General features: G+C 40.6%; 1 protein-coding gene across 1 annotated transcript in view; it reads right to left on the reverse strand.

The window, feature by feature from the left end:
• Positions 1–20,505, reverse strand: part of sntb1 (syntrophin, basic 1) — a 37,677-nt gene extending 17,172 nt beyond the window's left edge. Inside the window, exons 1-4 of the mRNA XM_034127786.1 lie at positions 19,780–20,505; positions 8,928–9,171; positions 1,957–2,074; positions 1,739–1,828 (exon numbers count right to left, since the gene is read on the reverse strand). Of these exons, the coding sequence (XP_033983677.1) occupies positions 1,739–1,828; positions 1,957–2,074; positions 8,928–9,171; positions 19,780–20,326 (999 nt within the window). The 5' untranslated portion in view covers positions 20,327–20,505. The remainder of the gene's footprint in view (positions 1–1,738; positions 1,829–1,956; positions 2,075–8,927; positions 9,172–19,779) is intronic.
• Positions 20,506–20,539: the final 34 nt, after the last annotated feature.

Here is a 20,539-nt window from a genome sequence, read left to right on the forward strand (position 1 = left end):
CATTTACATAAACATAAAGCCATTTAAAACTAGTTTCTTCAATCATTTGTCAAATTGCCAACCCTGAAGTAATACATTATAATACTGAGTACTGAGTGTGCTTAGCAGCAGCCCAAAATGGTCTATTTTTTAAATATCCCTTTATATATTTCTTAAATGTACTTTTTTCATAGTGTTAATGGATCTTTGTGGAGCTTAAAAAATAATTGATTCAAGCTTACAAGTCTGCTTATTCAGAATTAGATTTGAATAAAGCACAACCCCTTTTAATTTGAGTGGCAGGATTTGATGTTTTTATGCACTCTTATACTTGTCACAAACGCTGAAAGGTCTCCAAAAGCAGGTATTTCATCAGTAATATCAATGGTTGTTTACCAGTGAGCTGGCTCTTTGGGACTTATGGTGTGTCAGAGAGAGGAATGGTGTGTGTGTTTGATCTGTAAAAGACTCTGCAGTGGTAGTAGACCAGCGTTCATCTCTCAACCTAACTCTTTCTATCTGTCTTTTTGTCTTATTTCCCTGCCAAATGCTCCAAAACTGATCTAAATGTGACTGTCACAATGCTGTTCTGGGACATCTCTAGACATGAGAACCATCATCACTATACTGTTGTGTGTAGCTAGAGGAGAATTCACCAAACAATGAATGTATCTGGTGTGCAGGTGCAGGTACACATTATACATATTTTACTATCCCTCTTTTTCCCCTCAGAACATAGACTTCTAAACTTAGCACACACACACACACACACACACACACACACACACACACACACACACACACACACACACACACACACACACACACACACACACACACACACACACACACACACACACACACACACACACACACACACACACACACACACACACACACACACACACACACACACACACACACACACACACACACACACACACACACACACACACACACACACACACACACACACACACACACACACACACACACACACACACACACACACACACACACACACACACACACACACACACACACACCATTTTACAATGCTCCATAACTATTCTCATTATGAGCGCTTATCTCCAGCCCCGCCATGGAATCCTAAGCTGCTCTTTCAAGTGCTGCCTCAGCCAATCATATCAAAGGATTTAAAGGGTCAGCTTTTTAACATAATAAGAATATGTTGTCAGTGACAGAATTGTACTGCCTTTAAAGGATCAAATATTGGCAAATGCATGGAGACTACATTAGACAGGTATGAATATGTTTGTGTGTGTGTGCACAGGTGTGTGTATCTAAAGAGAGAATAAACCTGTACCTGTGCACATGCTTGTATGAATTTCAAAGATGTGGGCATTTGTTGGATAGACAATAGATATCCATAATGCAAAAATAAAGTATGCATTAAACACAGGTACGCATGCATGCACACACGCATAATAAGACATCCTGTTGAAATACAACCCATATATCACATTTCTCTAGTCTTATCATGTTTCTCAGTTGAAGAGAAAAAAAAACTATCCAAAAATTAAGTGTGACCTTTTAACAGCCCTGACAATGAAAGTGTGTGTTCTAATTTTTCAAAAATGTCAACACTTTTGAGATGTAAAACTCAAACTAGTCATCCAAAAATATGCACACCTATACACCTCACCTACACACCATGGTAATAAGAGATAAGCTACCCTATTAAAAAATGTAGCAGCATGGATGTCACACACACACACACACACATAAACACTCGTACCTTCCCTGCCAGCCAGCCCAGGTGTCGTATCTCTCGGCTGCCAGCCACCCCGGTCCTGGCTGTGTTCTGGATGACCTCTGCCAGCGCCCGCTGTGGAGGGACGATCATTCAGGACGCATTAGATTCAGAACAGAACCGGGGAGGCCAATTAGGCCAATTAAAATATGTAATTCTAATGGTGAGAATTACCTTTAAAATCAATGAAATCAGAGACAGACCTGTGACAGAGTGGAGGTGACAGAGTGCATGGCGGAGAACCAGCTCAGGGCCGAGGGTTGGTCGGGGCAGCGAAGCACCACGGTGTGCCGGGCGTCAGGGGAGTGCAGCTCCAGCTGTCTGGAGGGGGAGATAAGAAAAGTTAAAACACCCTTAACCTCTGTGTTATCTTACCACAGGTTCTAAGACTTTTAATGCCGCAATGAATACATTCATATATTTCGGAAAATCCATTACTAGCCTTATCAGGCAGACCCAATTGGACTCAATTTAATCTCAACCCATAGTTATAGAAACCAAATGTAATCCTTTTGGTTCTCAACTTCAACAGATGCTTGTTTGTCTCATCCACATGAAAATGGGCATCCGGTGAGAACAATGAAATGAAGTGCATTACATTTTATTCAAGTCAATTCAAAACAGAAAGCAGGCATTGCTTATGCATCCTCTGTGGCCATATGACACAGTGCTGTCTCACACTAAATTTCCATAGCTAATCTTCTTAAATCATATGGGAGTATTTCTGGCCTTGGGAGAAATGCGTCTGTAGGATGGTTCCCGTTCTCTTGAATGGCTCTTTGATTGTGTTGTCAATGATTATGAATTTTAAAAAAGGTGCATGTTTCAGCCATTATGGCGCGCTTAAGATTGTAATATCAATACAGTTATTGCGCATCTTCAGGAGTAGCAGCATCAGTAAAAAATACTCAGTGATGCTGAAGCAAAGCTCAACTGTCAGTAGGGCTTATTTGAGGACAAATGAAAAAGGATGCAAATAACATCACAGTTACATTTGACAAATATAGTAGGGCTTCATACGCTAATGCTGTGTTAAAGTAATGGGCGGCGCAAAAGGCTTCAAGTAATTTTTAAAGAAAGCCGGTAACATGAATCTACAAGCAGTGAATCGTTAACCAATCATATGTTTTTGTTTCACTATTTCAGGATTCCTTCTCTCTCTACACCTGTATTATCTAAGAAAGAACATATTCTTGCCAGTTCCAGGTGCCTGAAACTCAGTAGTTGTGTTGTTTGTTGCTTGTAATATGTGTTAGAAAACCTGGTAAATGACTGTTAGGTGTGCGGCTCATGCTGTGATTTGGCTGTGAGTTCACAGTCTAGCCTCTCTGTTCACAGCACTCCACAGTCCAGGTGCTCCCGGTGGTTTAAAATAGAAACTACTCCAAAACCAGGGTGGTTTCAACTCTGCAAACATGCTGTCTTAGCAGCTTTTCTTATTCACACAGCACACTCTGGGGACCTGGAAAAGCCCCGGTGAATGTGATGAATCTGCTCTTCCATCAAACTCTCAGAGGTGGGACAGACCGCCCAGAGCAGCTCCAGGTGTTTCTTTGGGGTTAAAAATAGAATTGTGCCTGTAAAAGGAAAGTTGATTAAGAACAGGCTAGAGAGTGAGAGTGAGAGAGGGCGGAGGGGGGAGGTTGTGGGGGAGACTCCAGGGCCAGATGTGCGTTTGATAGAGGAGGTTCTTTAAGGAAGGTGTTTGTTTTAGCAACAACTTGACTCCTGTGAGTTATGCTAGACCTAGAAGAAGCTTTATCTGCCATGGTTCAAATGTAGAGGAGCTTTTGGGCTGAATTACCCATCTGTTGGGTGAATGACACAATGTTTAAAAATGGGGAATAACTGGGAGAAGAGCACACAGACCAGTAGATGAACTATTATATAAGTCCTGCCTGAAAAAAGATCAACGTCTCCCTTGATCAAAGGGTAATTGTTCTCCCAGGATTAGCATGATATATATAGCAAATATGTATTCATCTTGGTAGGTCACTTCTAGCATACAGATGTGAGTCATGCAGTCATTTTATTTGAATTATTAATTGATGAACTTTGTATGAACATAACAGTTGCATTAAATAAATCATTTAAAGGTGGGGTAGGTAATTTTGGAGAAACCAGCTCGAAATCGCTAGAATTTGAAAATACACAGCCGGAAAAAATCTGCCACTTCCTTACAGAGCCCCTCCTCCAACACACACAAACGCGCACATGACCAATGAGGGCACGAGATAAGTTTGTGCCCAGATGGAAGGCTGACAGGCAGGTAGGCCATCCAGTTATTTTAGCCGGGCCGGCTAAAATGATTGGTCGTACTTTTTACAGTACTACGGCTTCCACAGATGACATTTTTTAATGGATTTTTTGTCAAAGCACTTGAGATATTCATTGCTATCTGGATGTTAAGAGCATTCCATGGAATATAACAAAAAGTGTATCTCGAGCCGGTTTCTCAAACTTACCTACCCCACCTTTAATGGCGAAATATCCAATTTACAGCAGTTACACATTTTAGAATACTGTTGAAATACTGAACATACAAAATACAAGCCTATTTGAATCACGATAATAAATGTGTGTCACAGATGACCCAAATAACAAAAAAACAAGGTTTGAATTCACAATAAATCCAGTTCATATTTCTTTGGCGAAATAATAATTAACAATGGAATAGTTGTAGCACATAATACAGTAGGTTTCATGTAGAGATGTTTTTAAGTCTTGGAAAATCATATCTAAAATGTAAAATCCTTGAGGGCAATTTTTCATATACAGTACAAATGGCAAGTTTGCCGTGGATCTCTCAGATCAGAATGTAAGTTTTTGACTGCCTCTACAGCTCTGACGTGGGGTTATTAGAGTGTGAAGCTGCAGTGGCCAGTTATTGTAGTGGTTTGAGGATTGGGCAGCACTGTCCTGGGACATTTAGCTGTAACTTCAGTGAGTCTTTCCAATCCAATGCTTTTGTTGAATGCAGCTCTTCGGCCCTGCTGCTGATTCAGAATGGAGGTCTGTATGTTTGACTAAGCCAGTTGTTGAATCGTATGCATAGTTCTCCTTTTGCACTTCCATTCTTTCACTTAGTCTTAAAGATATTTTGCCAAACAGCTGAGCTATAAAATGCCATTTCAGCATGAAAATAATCAGATGAGATGTTAAGAAATGTCGTAAATGGGTAGGGCTAACAGTTTGACCTCCTCTTCAGTTGACATTTGAGATGAGATATGGAATACAAACAGGATCTCAGCTTTGAAGCAATAATGCTGGCGACAACTTAAGAGATCAGTAGTACCAGGAAAGTATGTATAGGCTAATGTTCCTGCACTGGTATGCACCAAACCTTGATGAGAATAAGAAAGAGTGTACATTTTCATCCCTTTAAAGTTAAACAAAGGTACTGTAGACAACTGTCAAACAGGGAACTGTGCTGTTTCTGCCAGGATTCATTTCCTCCTCTTACAAAGCCACACAAGCTTTCCTTTCCCTTTTCTTTGCTCATCTTAGCCTTTTCTGTTCTTTCTCAATGTCTGTCCTTTCCCTGCCCACACCCTCCTCTCTTTTTCTTGTTTCCTGTTTCCACTTAACTTAACTTAACATTTGTAATCCAAACTGTAAAGGATAGGAGTATAATCCTCTTTTTTTGTATTTAATCAATGTCCCAGGAAATCATACTTTATTTGCCTATCAAATGTAAATGTTACAGTAAGGTGAGGCAGATGTCTTCAGAGTATTACAAACTAGAAAAAAAGATGAATCACTCAAATCTTCACTTATCTTTTCTCCTCCATACTGTTTCACTTTTATTTTCCTTGTCTTTTATCATCTCGTTTCATCACTGTACGTGCTCTGCCTTCCGTTGTATCTTTGTCTCCTGCCTGTCCTTTCAGGCTTACACAAAGTGTAAACAAGAGAAGAGCAACCCTCAAGGGGAGTCTAGTATAATAAGATAAGCAAAACTTAACAAAAAGCCCCCTAAACCTATTTTAGCTCGAATCCCAAAATAAGAAAAACAAAGAATCGGTTTCATTCTAACCCGACAATCTTTATCTGACTTCCATTATCTATGAACACCATGATACTAAGAATCTTCCAACTTTTAGTATAAATATGTGTTTCAAGGATAACGCATAACAGGCTAGGTTGAAATGAGGTTTTCTCCCATCTAAACATTCACTAAATATTTACGGTTCAGTCAAAGTGGAATGTTCCATGGCTGTGAAAAACAAGGAAGGGCCTTCATAAAAAAACATGCTGGTCAAGGTAACCCTGGCCAGCTTTATCAAACCACTAAAACACTGTGTTATCTGTGAACAGTAAAAAACACTAGAAGAGTTATTGACCCCAGTTCTGTGTGTAACTGGATGACCAATAAAGTCACAGTTATGGCCAACATAGTGAATGTTCAACCCAACAGTGCTCGCGAAAAGTCTAATATGTAAACCAAGATCGGAGCAGAATGCTTACCAAACAGGCTCCGGGCATTTTGAAATGTAGGATTACATTTCATTTTTTGTAATGGAAAATCTGTTTTTATTTATTTCATGTATTTATCTAATGCCTACCATACACCAGAATACTTTGAAAACTAGAGCCCTCTCAAAACCAAAGACAATCTGTAATATCTCACAAAGATTCAGTCACATTTTTACAAAACAAAAAAAAGTTGAAAACAACAGTTGAAAAAGACTGACCAAAGACTGCTTTGGCTAGCAAAACTCTTACTATATTATTAATATTATTATTATGACATTGCATATTCGTCTGCTGCAGTTACATGGCTTTAAAAGTAATTTGTGGTAAGGCCTGCATTGTATACTCCGTTTAATAGGTAAATAAATATCTCAAATAGACTAACTCACACAGTTACACTTTCTTGTTTTTTCAGATATGTACTTTATGCTAAGCTAGGCTCATCACCTCCGAGTTCTAGTTGCATGCAGATTTTTATTATCTAATTGACAATAACAAACTTATTAGATTATACTTTACTGTTGCTTCAAAGACAACATGTGATTCCTCAAAAGTGATCTACACAGTGTGAGCATTTCGGTCAACATTTGTAACAGTTTTCACCCTAAATTTAAAATCTGAAGAGACATGAGGCTCATACTGCCACAGGCAATGTACAGAGAATGGCTCATGGACACAATCTCTGTCACTCACTCTACAAACAGTGGACAAGAAAAAGTGACACCTGCATTTCAGAATAATGAATAATGTCCTTTTCTTATGATTTGTTTTTTTATTTTGAGGGAAATTAAAGTTGTATGATACTGGACAGCCAGCCAGCAGAGAACCATCTGCCTTGTCTGTTTATTCTGTTCTTATTTTTGTTTTGTTTTTTCATAAACTGATTGCTTGTGTGTATAAGCATTTACATTTAACAGATGCAGCGTTGAGCTGTCTAACAACGTCTTCACAGACAGAGGGACTTTGAAGTCACTATTCACGTTTATGACTTGACTTTGATGTCGTCTGAAGCTTTGAAGTTTAGTGAGGTTCAACTATTTCATACTTCTCAAATCATACATATGCAGAAGGGGACACACATTGATGGAATGACAGAGCGAAAACAAACAGACAAGAGGATGGAGATGCTGTAGAAGGAGAGAATAGATTGCAGAAAAGCTGGGAACACATAAGATGGATCATGAAAGAACAAAAAGGGAGACAACAAAAGGGGCAGAAAAACACAAACAAGTGAGAAAGAGTTATAAAACAGGAAAGAGAGACAATGTTGAGACAAACGGGAAGGGAAACAACCCGGTAAGAGAGAGACATCTGGGACAGAAAGCACACATTCATACAGTGTGACACCAAAAATGTTTAAACAGTAAATCTCTCTCTGCCCCCATGCTGTTTGATTGGGCCATTGTCATATTACAAACCAATTAACTTGACAACACCTCCTAACAGACCACCCCCCGCTAACCGAGAATAATCAGAGTGCCACTTCAAAGGTCTGTCTAAAAACTGAAGAAGAAGCGGGCTGAAGACGCAAAGGAAGACTTTCCTATTGTCTGTCTGTCAGACTGTAGAGTCAAGGAGCAGAGGAGGGTTGGTTAACCTTTGGTTCATTCACAGAGTCATCTTCTGGTTGTTTCAGAGTTGAACTTTATAGCAAGTGACAGTATGGACACAAACTCTCTGGGATAGTTTAGGCAGTTTGGGTTCACCACAACACACACACGACATGTCACATGACTTTTCTCACTGCAGCAGCCTGTATCAAATGCACCCTGTTCATAATTGTAGTGAACATAACATGGAAATAAAATGTAATTTATATTTGGTGATTACACTTTTTACCAAAACCGTGGTTGTTTCCAATGGAATTTCAAAACAGAGACAGTGATGATATATCTTCTGTTTATTGATTTTCATGTGAAATAGGAGATTGATAAGGATATCCCCTGATATGATATGATTAATCATTTTGGCTTTAGCCAGGTTAATGTTACATTACTATGGTTGGTCTGCCGCTTTGTTAAATTGTAAGCTATTTTATTAATTTGCCCTTTAGCAAAGGCTCTCTAGTATGCAGTGATAGTCTTGGGCTTCTATTGGAAGAGGACGTTTTAGACCCAGAATTAGCAGACAGAATTTCACTGTAAAGCAATGCTTAACGGGAATATAAACGCAGATGTGTGATTATTCTAAACCCATTGATCAATCAACAAACTTCATAATAATAAGTTAAAGCAAAAATGTTTTCTATTGCTCTTTTAAAAAGCATGACCAGCAATATTCTCTTTTTTTAAATATCATACATAAATGCAATACAAACAGCAACAATCTGTGTTTGTCCCCCTGTCAATACTTAGCAAAAAATTATAATCCTGTTTATGTCGTGCCGCCCCAAGCTCATTTGTGCCTCCTGAAGATGTAAATCTTTAAAAACGATTACACCTACACGTGACTGAACTATGTGAGTTAATCGATGAACTAGTCGTTAGTCTGTGAATTAAAAGCAGAAGAGCAGCAGGCAGATCATATTCAGGAGTCTGAAAAATGCAGCATCTCCAGTGACCTGCCTTCAGCTAAAGAAGGAGGATACAGGCATCTTTATGGTCTCTGTGTGTGTGTGTGTGTGTGTGTGTGTGTGTGTGTGTGTGTGTGTGTGTGTGTGTGTGTGTGTGTGTGTGTGTGTGTGTGTGTGTGTGTGACCTACCTGTTCTCTGGGTCAGGTGTGGTCATGGCTCGGGTTACACAACACATCCTGAGTGGTATGCACCTCCTGTCGCCCTGCAGGGACAGTGAAGGCTGGGTGGGAGAGCTTGGGGGGTCGAAGGGGGAGCAGGAGGTGAGGGAGTGGCTGCCGAGGCGAGGAGACTCAGGAGGGGGGGTTTCCCAGCCGATCTCCGACACAGGGGAGCCCTTTTTGACGTACGGCGTGGCCTCACGCATGTACTTCACTGGGCAGAAAAGGAAGAAAGAGATTTCCAGTATACAGTCAGACATCGTGAACAAGGTTGGGTACTATGGGGGCTTCATTTTTATCACATTAACTGGCAAAATATTGACACAGATGACTTACTTACGAATTTCACAGTGCAAAAACACTCTCACTACATTGAAGTGGATGCTGTACTGCTCAACTGCTCTGAACACTGCAGTCTCTTTTCATATGAATTGTGTTAACGCAGATGTTTATTTAAATCCGAGTAGAATATCCCGAATGTGTGACTGTAAAAGACATCTTTTTATGCGACCCCTTTTATTATATCAAAGGCAACAGACAAACTGCTGTTACGAGGCTCACTGCTTTGAAGAGAGTTTGTGTCTGTCAAAGGGAGGATGTGAGGATGTTTAGGTAAACAACAGAAAGAGAAACTGTTTAATGATGGTACCTCGGAGGCATTTGGTAAGTATTAAAGACTGTCATGGGGCAGAGTTCTCTCAGCAATATCTCAGTGCATAAATGATGCATTAACTAAAGATATGCAAGTGTAGCATGGAAATGCCTAGGGAATTGTCGGTATGACTTTATTTTAGACTATGAGACTTTTATAGCTGTATTAGGTTTGCATTAGGGTAGTCCACAAGTTAGATTTTAAAATAACATTTTGCACATGTAGTTATTCTGTAATTTAATTTAAGTATGCAAATAAAATGATGCGTGCTTGTTGCACTGACAGCAGGAAAACTCACTTGATCACATTATTACCTTCTAATCCCCGTAAACTGGCCCAGTTGGCTCTCTGCTGTCAATTTTAAACAACAGCAAAGTCAAAATGCGTATACTCAAAGCAGACTTAGCTTAAGTTAATTTCTTAATATTAGGCATGCTGTAATGTGTTCATGCTGTTAACTGCACTGATGATTCACACCTCGTCTCTGTTGCTACAGACAGGCAGCATCAAACAAAGTTATCATCTCATAAACACTGAGCCATCTAACCCCCACAGCCTCCAACATTTCCTGATAAAACCATCACAGCTTATGCCAAATACCTCAGAAAGCCTATTTTGATGTCAGCAAAACAGAAATAAGCTCAATCACTGGGGGCTTGATTTGAAATTCATCGTGTTTTTAGGTTTATAAGGGTAGAAGAAAAGAGAGGAAGACATGACACATGTTTCAGTGAAAGACAGAAATAGAGACACAGAGATAAAGCAGTATGCTTTCCTTGTCCCAAATGTTCTGGATCTTTGGTATGCCCTGGATGTTTAATTGGCATATCCTACTGTACTAGCCGCGTTTAATTGGCATATGGCTGGTGGCGTTTGTAATCCAAAAAGTGAACTATTCTTGGAAGAAGCACTATAGACCCCTGTGAGACTGTGTGTAGCAAGCCTAACGCCAACCTGCAGACGAGAGATGACAGGCTGACACAAAACACAAAGCAGGAGGCGGGGGTGAATTGAGAGTGTCCTGGATGGACCTTCAAAGAAGATTTGATCCAATTGCAGCATAGAATAACCCGCATAGTCTAATCAGATTAAAGGGCGGAAAATCCATTTGTTAAAGGTGCTCTACAACTGAATTCAATGGACTGAAAATATTAATTCTGCTGCAGTTGGGTGATGAAAACCTTGTCTGGTGATGTTTATAAGGAGCCATGCTTCTATGTGACACAAAAGCACATTTAGGATTTAATATAGAAAAGAGGCAAACGGCAACAAAAAAGGCAGCAAGTGTAACAAAGCTTTCAAATTTGAGATATATTTATCAAAGTACGAAGATGACACGCACACTGTCTGCCTCATCTTCTGTGCTGCAGAGCATGATGAAGCTGCAAAGCAACAGCAAATACATTAAATCCCCCAAATGTCTGTCTGTGCCAGTGATAATCCAGCACTTCTGACAGACTTTGGAAAGGATCATCTGACAAACAAAAATGTTCAGCAAGTAAGCATATTTTTAGACTCATTATCAAATGCACTATTTAGTCAGTGAACAAGAATGTGCTTCTTAAAAAATTAGATATAAAGATGTGATAAGCTTTATAAAAGAGAATGAAACAATACAAACACAGTGGCTGTTGGGAATATAATTAATGCATGATACAATCTTATCGGCTAAATACATCAACTGGCAGTTTGAAGACATCAACTATCACCCTTGGCAATAAACCCTTTATCATATTTTAAATGATTAATAAATTAATTGATAATGAAAACGATTCTTTCTATTGCTAATGAGGAATGAGATGAGAGGTTCACCAATGGCCATATAGCTTAGTCTCTGTGATTTACAGTCCACTTTATTACCTGACTCAATTGAAAACACTCAATCAATCAAATGCAGCTATTACACAAACATATTTAGTGGTTGATTTGTCTTCGGTTAACCTTTACAATGACATTTTGAATGGAGCAAATGTACACTCATGGACCAGCAGCCTCACTGCGCCCAGAAATAAAGCTTGGCTGTTTCCAGCGGAGGGGAAAATAAATGGGGTGGAGTCGGTGTGATCATTACAGTGGAAGTGTGTGAATGTGTTTCCCATGGGTCGTGTTTCTATTCCATTACAGCACCAACACGGCCAACTCTGCACAATAACCTCAATAGCACAATAACAACTCGGAGAGGATAGGCCTTATACCGTTTGAAAGCAGCAGTTACGTAAATCAAAACCAAAAGATCCAAATGAAGGGCTGCCATCACCCATCTGTCAGATTTTAGTTTCCATTTTTCTGTCTCATGCTTAAGAAAAAAATCATGCCCATACAGATGCAACTCAATCTTTTTCAGTATGACTCTTAGTCTCCACTGAGGGTAGAAACAGAAGCTTGCTGTTTCAGTAGTTGTGATTTAGATGTCTCAATGTATCACCAGAGAAAAGTTGTTCAACGAACCAGTAAAAAAGCTACTTCATTTATGCAGTTTAAAAACCATTCAATAAAAAACACGGATTATTAAACTGTGCTCAACTCGAACACATTTTCAAAATGAGGCTATTTTTTCTTCAGAGGTGTTCAGATGTGTCGTCAACACACACACACTTGTTCAGTCGCATTCCTCGAAATGTGTGTTTCAGCAGCAACAACCCCCTCCCACAAACACACACGCACAAACACTTACACAAACACGGTACATTTCTCATTGTGTCTTTTTTTACATAATGGTGCTTAACAGTATTTAATGGTGTCTGAAGTCACTGGAAGTTATACCATATGCTTATAAAGGGGATTTTTTATTTGGTGAGGAGGTGTACCAATGAAAAAAAGAAACCTCCTTTTATTGAGCCAGTGGGAGAGAAAGTAGAAGGTTTGACGTTGGTAAAGCTGGAATAAGAACAGAGCGGGGCAAAGAGGCAGGAAAAGGGGAAAGACTCCTCTGATCGCAGAATGAAGGCTTTTACTCTGTCGGCACTGTGCATGTAGCTGGATCCTGTGGCAGCACAAAATACCTTTTCAAATCCACCCTCAAGACGTCTTTTCGTAAGATTTGGACCAACATATCAAAGAGTTCAAATATCGCCTTAACTGAACAATGGACAATGAACAGATACTTGGATGGAGGCCCTTTTTATAGGAGGAATTTGAGCAAGAAATTTGAAATGTGGGTGGGTAGAATAACTCACTGACACTGAACTTGATGTCAAACAGTTACTAACTCTCTGCCAGCACTGAACTTTTAACAAGAGATGTTGAATATATTTTAAATCAGAAAGAAGACGATGGTAATTGTTGCTAAAACGTTAAAGAGATGGCAAAGGTGAGCTGACACACTGTTTTGGAACCTATAGTTTAATATCTATACAGTAGGTCTTCTGTATAAAAATCATTTCTTTGGCTGTACGTAGGAATTTAACAATGTGAATTTGTACAAGTACACATTTGTACTGAATTCTGCACACAGAAAGATGCAAATACAGTAGATGTTTACTCCACACTGCGTTACAGAAAGACTCATTATATGTGACATCTCCATTACAGTAAACAATACCATGGATATTAATGGACAAATAATCTCCCTACTAGGATTAAATGCCCTGAGAAAAACAACTAAAATCCCATTTTCTCAAATAGTGCTGAGTGTATTATTTGTACGGTAAAGAATTACCTTATGCTACATTCAACTTTATAGTAGATGCTCTTATTAAAGTATAGCATAAGTACAAATGTTTGTAGGGTAAAAGGTTTTGTTCACAGCCACATCTGTGTAGCTATTTCCCCACTTTCTGTTTGAGATCAGGGACACATTGTTTAAAAGTCAAAAATAATTTCAAGTGGTTAACTTGCCACAGTTTTCATTGTAATCTGCGCTGTGCTGTAAGACAGGAAACTTTATTATCATCAATCTTTAAACCAGTGAGCGGTGTGTTTCAGGTTTCATTATTGCAATAAATGACTACATAAACTAACTTACTCAAAACCACAAACACAGAAAGTGAGAACAGATGCTTTACAGAACAGGTACATCTTTGTAATCAAAGTAGTCTTTGTAGTCTGCAAAACAGACTTCTTATTGGTCACTTTTGATCACCCTGTTGAAAAGAAGCAGGTAAGTTCAAAAGGACAACGATTTTTCTCATGCACTCGACACACACACACACACACACACACACACACACACACACACACACACACACACACACACACACACACACACACACACACACACACACACACACACACACACACACACACACACACACACACACACACACACACACACACACACACACACACACACACACACACACACACACACACACACACACACACACACACACACACACACACACACACACACACACACACACACACACACACACACACACACACACACACACACACACACACACACACACACACACACACACACACACACACACACACACACACTACTGTAGCATCAGTCTAGACTACATATAAACCGTCACAAGCTCCTAACCACACACTTTGCATCACACACTGCTGACAACAGCACACACACTCATCCAGATATCAGGTGATGACAGGTAGGGCTTGTTAAAGGATCAACAGGGGAGCTTACAGGACACTGACTCATTTCCTGTCAGCCAAAATGTAGCAGATGTTCTTAATTGTACTCTTTTCTTCATTTCTTCTGCTTTTAAATGACGGCTTTTTGGACTTGATGCTTACAAATGATACAGTCTGATGCTGTGTGTCCACACTGGAATAGATTTTCCTTACAAAGTGAAACTACTACCAGTTTCAACCTGGATTGTTTTGCACTATACCCCATCATATTCATCCATTCTGACAAAAAGCCATCTCAATTATTTATATATGGGGTCCAGTAGTTAGTCGACGGTAGGCTGAACCATTCACCCCAACATTGTGTACTCTTAGTGTAGCAACCATCATTTTGATTTCTCTACCATAGATGTGAGAGGGGTAGGGAGTATGAGAAAAATATGGAATTTAAAAGGTTTGGGGGACTGTGTCTTTTTACTTTCTGAAATCAAAACCCAACAGAAAGGGCATATGAAATGTATTAAACAGTGTGTTTGTGATGGAATAAAATGTACACATTGTTACATTTTAATGGTAAACCCACCATCAATAAAGCTGTAAATTGCAAGAGTGGAAATCTTGCCAGGGGCAGCTAGAACAAAGCAGGGCAGATCTTATGGTAAGGTTACATTCTATCAGCTCTAGCGTTTGCATAAGATAGCCTTGATAGGCTTCACAGTAGTAGGTATTATTACAGCCTACTGTTAAAGAAAACTGCAGAACACTTTTGACACACCTTTAATGGGAATAATATAATTAGTATTCTCAATTAATCTAGCTATAGTCAACCTGTACTACTTTGAGGTCAGTTCTAGCCTATTTACAGCAAGTCAACCATGGGAATTAAGTCTTTGTTCAGCCTACACGTAATTCAATGAATGATCAAACAGGTATAATCATCATACAGTATAATACTATGAATAATCTGACCCTCATTGTGTGGGGTAGACATTATCTACATCTCCTCCTGGCTCTAAAATAGACTGTAATCAAAACGTGTTAAGAGCTTTACATATGAAACTATCCAGTTTTAATTATAGAAAAGTGAATTGAGTTACGCAATTCTCCAAAGGAATTGTTCTCATCTCTTTTTATCCTATGAAAGTGTTCTTTGTTCTGAGGGAAAAGATGCACTTAACACCCCCATGGTTCAACTGAATTTTCAATCAGCATTGCATATATAACAAAACAATTATGAAAAACAACACGAGGCGAGGAGAGTAATCAAGGATGTGCAAACTGGGAATTGAGAAATGCTGAAGGAGAGAACAGGGACAGCTGTAAGAGTAGTTATCCATTACTGACACCATTCATGAAGTTATTACCACCGGCAGGTAAAGGGGCAACGGCTCCTGATGTTTTCATCAAGGGCATCTCATAGGTTGTCAATTGGCCATTCATTTAGGGAGAGAAATAAAGTTACAGTGTATGGGCAGGACCTGTTGACGTCTGGCAGGCGTTACCGCAGCATCCGAACTAAAACCACCAGACTCAGGGACAGTTTCATTCCACAGGCAATAAGACTGTTAAACACCTGAACTGTTGAAACAACATCCCTAATATTCATCTGGCTGCTACTTAAAAATTATTTTTAAATTATTTATCTATTTACCTATATATCCTATTTCAATAACTTGCATATAGACTCTTATTGCACTATTTCACTATTTTAAAACTATTTTTCTTTTTGTATTACTATTTACTATTTACTTGCACTATATTTTTTCTGTTTATCTGTGTTATTGTGTTGCTCTGTTGGAGAAGCCTGTGACACAAGATTTTCATCGGCATAACTACACTGTAGCTACGTTCGTATGACTAAATACCTTGAACTATAGGCGCTTTCACACCGGAGTACTTTTTCCCATACTTTTCCCTTTTAGTTCCGATAGTTCCTGGGATTTTGCGTTCACACCAAAAAGAGAACTTAGTTCATGAGAACTTTTCCCCCCCTTTTCAGTCCCTGCCAGAGAGCAGGTACTTTCCTGGGGAGAAAAAAGTTCCAATTTCTGATTGGCTGGGCGGATTGCAAACCACGCCCCGTAAAACTCAGAAAAGTTTTGTGAAGCCACCATTGTATTTGCTGGCATTAGCATTATTAGCATTAGCATTAGCCCAGCGCACCAACGGAGAGAGACTAACTTATGGCAACACAAAAAAAAACATGGGAGCGGTGGAGTGATGAGGAGGTGTCGGCGTTCTGGCGATTTACTCGGAAGGCTTCAGTAGAAGCTGCTGGGAGTCCCAGCAGCTTCTACTGAAGCCAGCCCCCAACTCCGGGGACTTCCGGCCGGGGACTTCGGGTGGCAGTATACGCCGTGAAGTTGTTTGCGGCCTGCCAGTAAACCCAAAGCAGAAGAAGAAGAAGTGACGTCAGCGGCTTCATTTGCGTAATCTTCCCTCAGGGACTTATTCCGGTGTGAATGCGATCTGCTCTTTAGTTCCATGGGGGAACTAAGTGCTGGGAACTAAGTGCTGGGAACTAAGTACGGCAAAGTACTTGGTGTGAAAGCGGCTATTGGGTCTTTTTTGCATGTCTTTTTGAGAGAGAAGTTCAAGCTTTTTCCATTATTGCTCTCCTTCAAGTGGACATCTCACTTATGACAGTTTTCTATTATCGACAGGTCTAAACGTCTGCTGTGAAAGAACAAGGCAAAAAGCTTTGCATATTGTCTGTAACAAAAATATGCTTAAAACATTGACTGCAACCCTCTATAATTCTAACAATGGCAACATGTGGGGAGAGGGGGTTCAAACACTGTTTTACAGTTCAGCAAGCACTTTGTTTTCGAGCATGGTGGGCAGCCGGGTGCTGTTTTGCTTTAGGATCAGACTGTGATGTCTAATTATAACACAACCTCCAGCAACACCCTCCTACCAATAGCATGTAACATAGGACTTTTTCCCCATTCGTTTTGACTAGTCATAGTAGCATAAAGGCACAGGTGTTACTTATAGCATAAATGATGGCTCCTGTAATACAAGTGACTAAGATAAGGTGCCCTGATTAGACAGTGCTTCAGATGGACCTTGTTAGCTAACCTAGCGATCTCCAGTGTGACTCTCAAATTGCAAGTACAAACCTGTGACTGTATTATTTATTGTTTTCCTATGATATATAATCGAAGGCTTTATTTGTGAACAACAGATTTTCACTGGACCTCAATAATAGCATCCTAGGCGCTTTGTGGAACAGCTGCAGAAGCACCCTGATTGGTCCCTAAAGGGTAATTCACTTCAACATGTCAGGCTGCATGCTGAGCCACAGAACAGAGCCGGAGAAACCCAGCGTCTCAGGGGACACTTTAACACAGCAGATGCTCTCTGACAGTGGGGCTTGAACTGTGGTCCTCTCAGTTTTCGGCCACTGGGTCAATCTACTGCCCTAACAGCCTGAAGGAGTGAAAAGTCGCTGCCTATTCTAGCTACATGTGTTCTCCATTTCTTTAAACAAGGTTCCAGTAGGGCTTGCCTAATCTATGGTTGAAATCACAAACACACACGTACTACAAGCTCTCTTACGTACACAGTCACAAAATGCACAAACATGCTCTGTATTGTACACACAGAGTTGCAGAACCCTCTCGAGACGTGCACTATCTCTCAGTTGAATTAGATGTTTCCTTCTCATACCCTTTCTCAGAATCTGTCTAAGAGATGCTTCATACTCAGGCGTAGAATCGAATACATCTCCCATTTTAATTGTTTTTTAATTTGGAATTAGAGTTAACATGATGGCTTACGCGTTAAACACATCTTATCCCCCTTAAGATCCACGAAACCCCTTGAAAACACTCTGAAGTCATTTGTACTATTCCTCTATGCTTCACTGCTTTGCCAAACGCAAATTATCTGTGTTAAATTGCACTTCTTTCTCCCTGTTACCCTTAAGTTAACCCTGGCTGTCATCTTAATATCAGACTGTTAGCCTCCCTCGTTAGCTACCCTTCTGTTCAGTCTCTTTCTATCTCTTTCCCTCACAGCACTTTGCCCATTAAATTCACATTTCAGCCCCTATTCCCCTCCCATCTCCCCCTATCTCTCTCTTCCTTCCTTTTTGCCTGCTTCTTTCCCTCTCTCCTCCCGTCTTATCTTGGTAAGTTTTCAGCTGGGACCTGCTTTTTCCTCTGCAATGTAGCCGCTTATGTCCCCCTGGGAAGGATCATCACCATGTGTGTGTGTGTCTGCGTGTGTGTGTCTGCGTGTAAGTGTGCATGTGTGTGTGCGAGAGTAAGAGACATTTTGTTCTTACCATCTTGGGTCACAGGAACAGGAATAAAAATCTTAGGGCTGGGCACTTGTGTGTTACATTTTCCGGTGTGTGAATGCTTTTTATATTTGTGCTTGAATACTTGAGTATATGTAGTATACGTGTGTTTGTATGTGTGTATGTGTGGGTTTTCAGGGGATAAAATAGTGTCCTTCCCTCAGGGTGGATTGTGCCTGCAATTATCCTGATTTTATCTTCACTTTGGCTAAAAATTGCACAAAACTAACTGGGCTGCACAGTTTGTGTGAGTGAGTTGAAAGCAAGTGTGTTTGTGTGTGCGTGGGCATGTGTGTGTGTATGTGTGTGTTGTCTATATGTGAGAGACACTTCAGGAACTCTAGAGCTGAATTTGTTCAAGCGTGAGAGGATAAGAGACGATATAAGCTGACCTTGTATGATCTTCCCATGGCCCCTTTGGTTGCATAGTAAGTGTTAACATACTGATCTGAATCTTAACTTATTTTGTGCAAAAGACAGCAATTCAGAAACTTGATTACCACCCAATTGTGTATAAAATGTATAAAGTAGTTCCCCCTCTTCTGCTGATGATCAAATAGAAATACATTTGAAAAGCTTAACAACAGTTTCCCATCGTGGGAGATTGTTTGGCGCCTACAAAGTGAGGCACTGTTAATGAAAAATTAAAACAAATGTGATTAGATGAGATATGGATAAGGCTGGTGTCATAACCACCTGCTATCTTTACTCTTGCTACCAGCCAGCACTTCATATCTTTGATAGAAAATAAATAACATTCTACAGCAGAGGTTTTCATTCCCAGGCTTCAACACTCAGAGCCCTGCTGCTTTTCATTCTGTTCCTTAGGGAGTGATTTGCATCTGGGATACTGAGTGAATGCAATCAACTGGCAGGTAAAATTCAAATATTTGCAATAGGTTGTGTCATGAGGACCACTGACTGGTCTGCAAAGGAATAATGCATAAACCAGCCCAACGCCAGTAAAGGAAATAGTAAGACTAGAGGGATGTTAAAATCTCACAACTAGGTTCCCATGCATGTCTAGGTCCAGAGCTTCCTTAGGGATCTTTGAGTAATGTTATATTATATTGGGTCTCCAAAAGAACCTCTGAAAAAGCTGAAACTCACACACTGATCTCTTTTGCTGTACACTCCTTCACTAAAATATATCAGTACACACACTCACATATCGTTCTTCCTAAAATAAGACCTTATCTTGTCCAATGCACGACAGGAATTGGGGCATGAGGTATGAAAAAGTTAGGATTCCAATGCACAGTCTCTGATTCACATCTCGGTCTAAAATGATTTCTGCCATCCACACAGAGTCTCAGCTTGCCTACCTTCCAGTGTCACCTCTCTCCCGGCCCGTTTCAGCGCCTGCACAGCCTCGTCGTGGGTCGCGTCCCGCAGGTTCATGCCGTTCACGGACAGGATGGCGTCCCCCACGTACAGAGCCTGGGTCTGATCCGCTGCGAGCCCTTTGAATATCTTACTGATGAGAATGGGCATTTTATTCTCCTTCCCGCCCTTGATGCTGATCCCCAGTCCCCCTATCTCCTGCTTGGTCAGCTTGACGCACCGCTTTCTGTTGGCGATCGCCTCGGGCACTCGCTCCGGCAGGTCCGTGAACGCGGTGCGCACAGTTTGGGGGCCGTTGTTGGAGTTGGTGTTATTGTTGTCCAGGTAGGATCCGTTGGTAACCCCGTTGGAGTTGACATTGTCGTCCCCGTTGTCGTTTACGCAGCCCTCCTCGCAGCTTAACGTAAGCGCTTCCTCGTTTAAGTTGACCAAAACTTTGTGCCACCGCTCCCGCACCAAAACCTCCACAAATCCACTTTTTTGCACTCCGGAGGCACCTGAAACTCCCGTCTCGATTACCACCGCCATCTTTGGAGCATTTCTTTAAAATGACATGTGATTTGGTTCCCAGCACGCTCTCACACATTAACTTCCCCCCTGTCTCCCTCTCACTCAGCGTGGACTTTGCCCCTCTGAAGTTTCTGCGGGACTTGTTAGGAGTCCCGACCAACCAGCCCGAGCCCTTTCGGCGAAAGCTGCCTGCCGCTCCGCCTGCCAGAGATCCTATCTGCAGGGTGGAGT

Source organism: Trematomus bernacchii, unplaced genomic scaffold, assembly GCF_902827165.1.
Source record: "Trematomus bernacchii unplaced genomic scaffold, fTreBer1.1, whole genome shotgun sequence".
Taxonomy (NCBI): domain Eukaryota; kingdom Metazoa; phylum Chordata; class Actinopteri; order Perciformes; family Nototheniidae; genus Trematomus; species Trematomus bernacchii.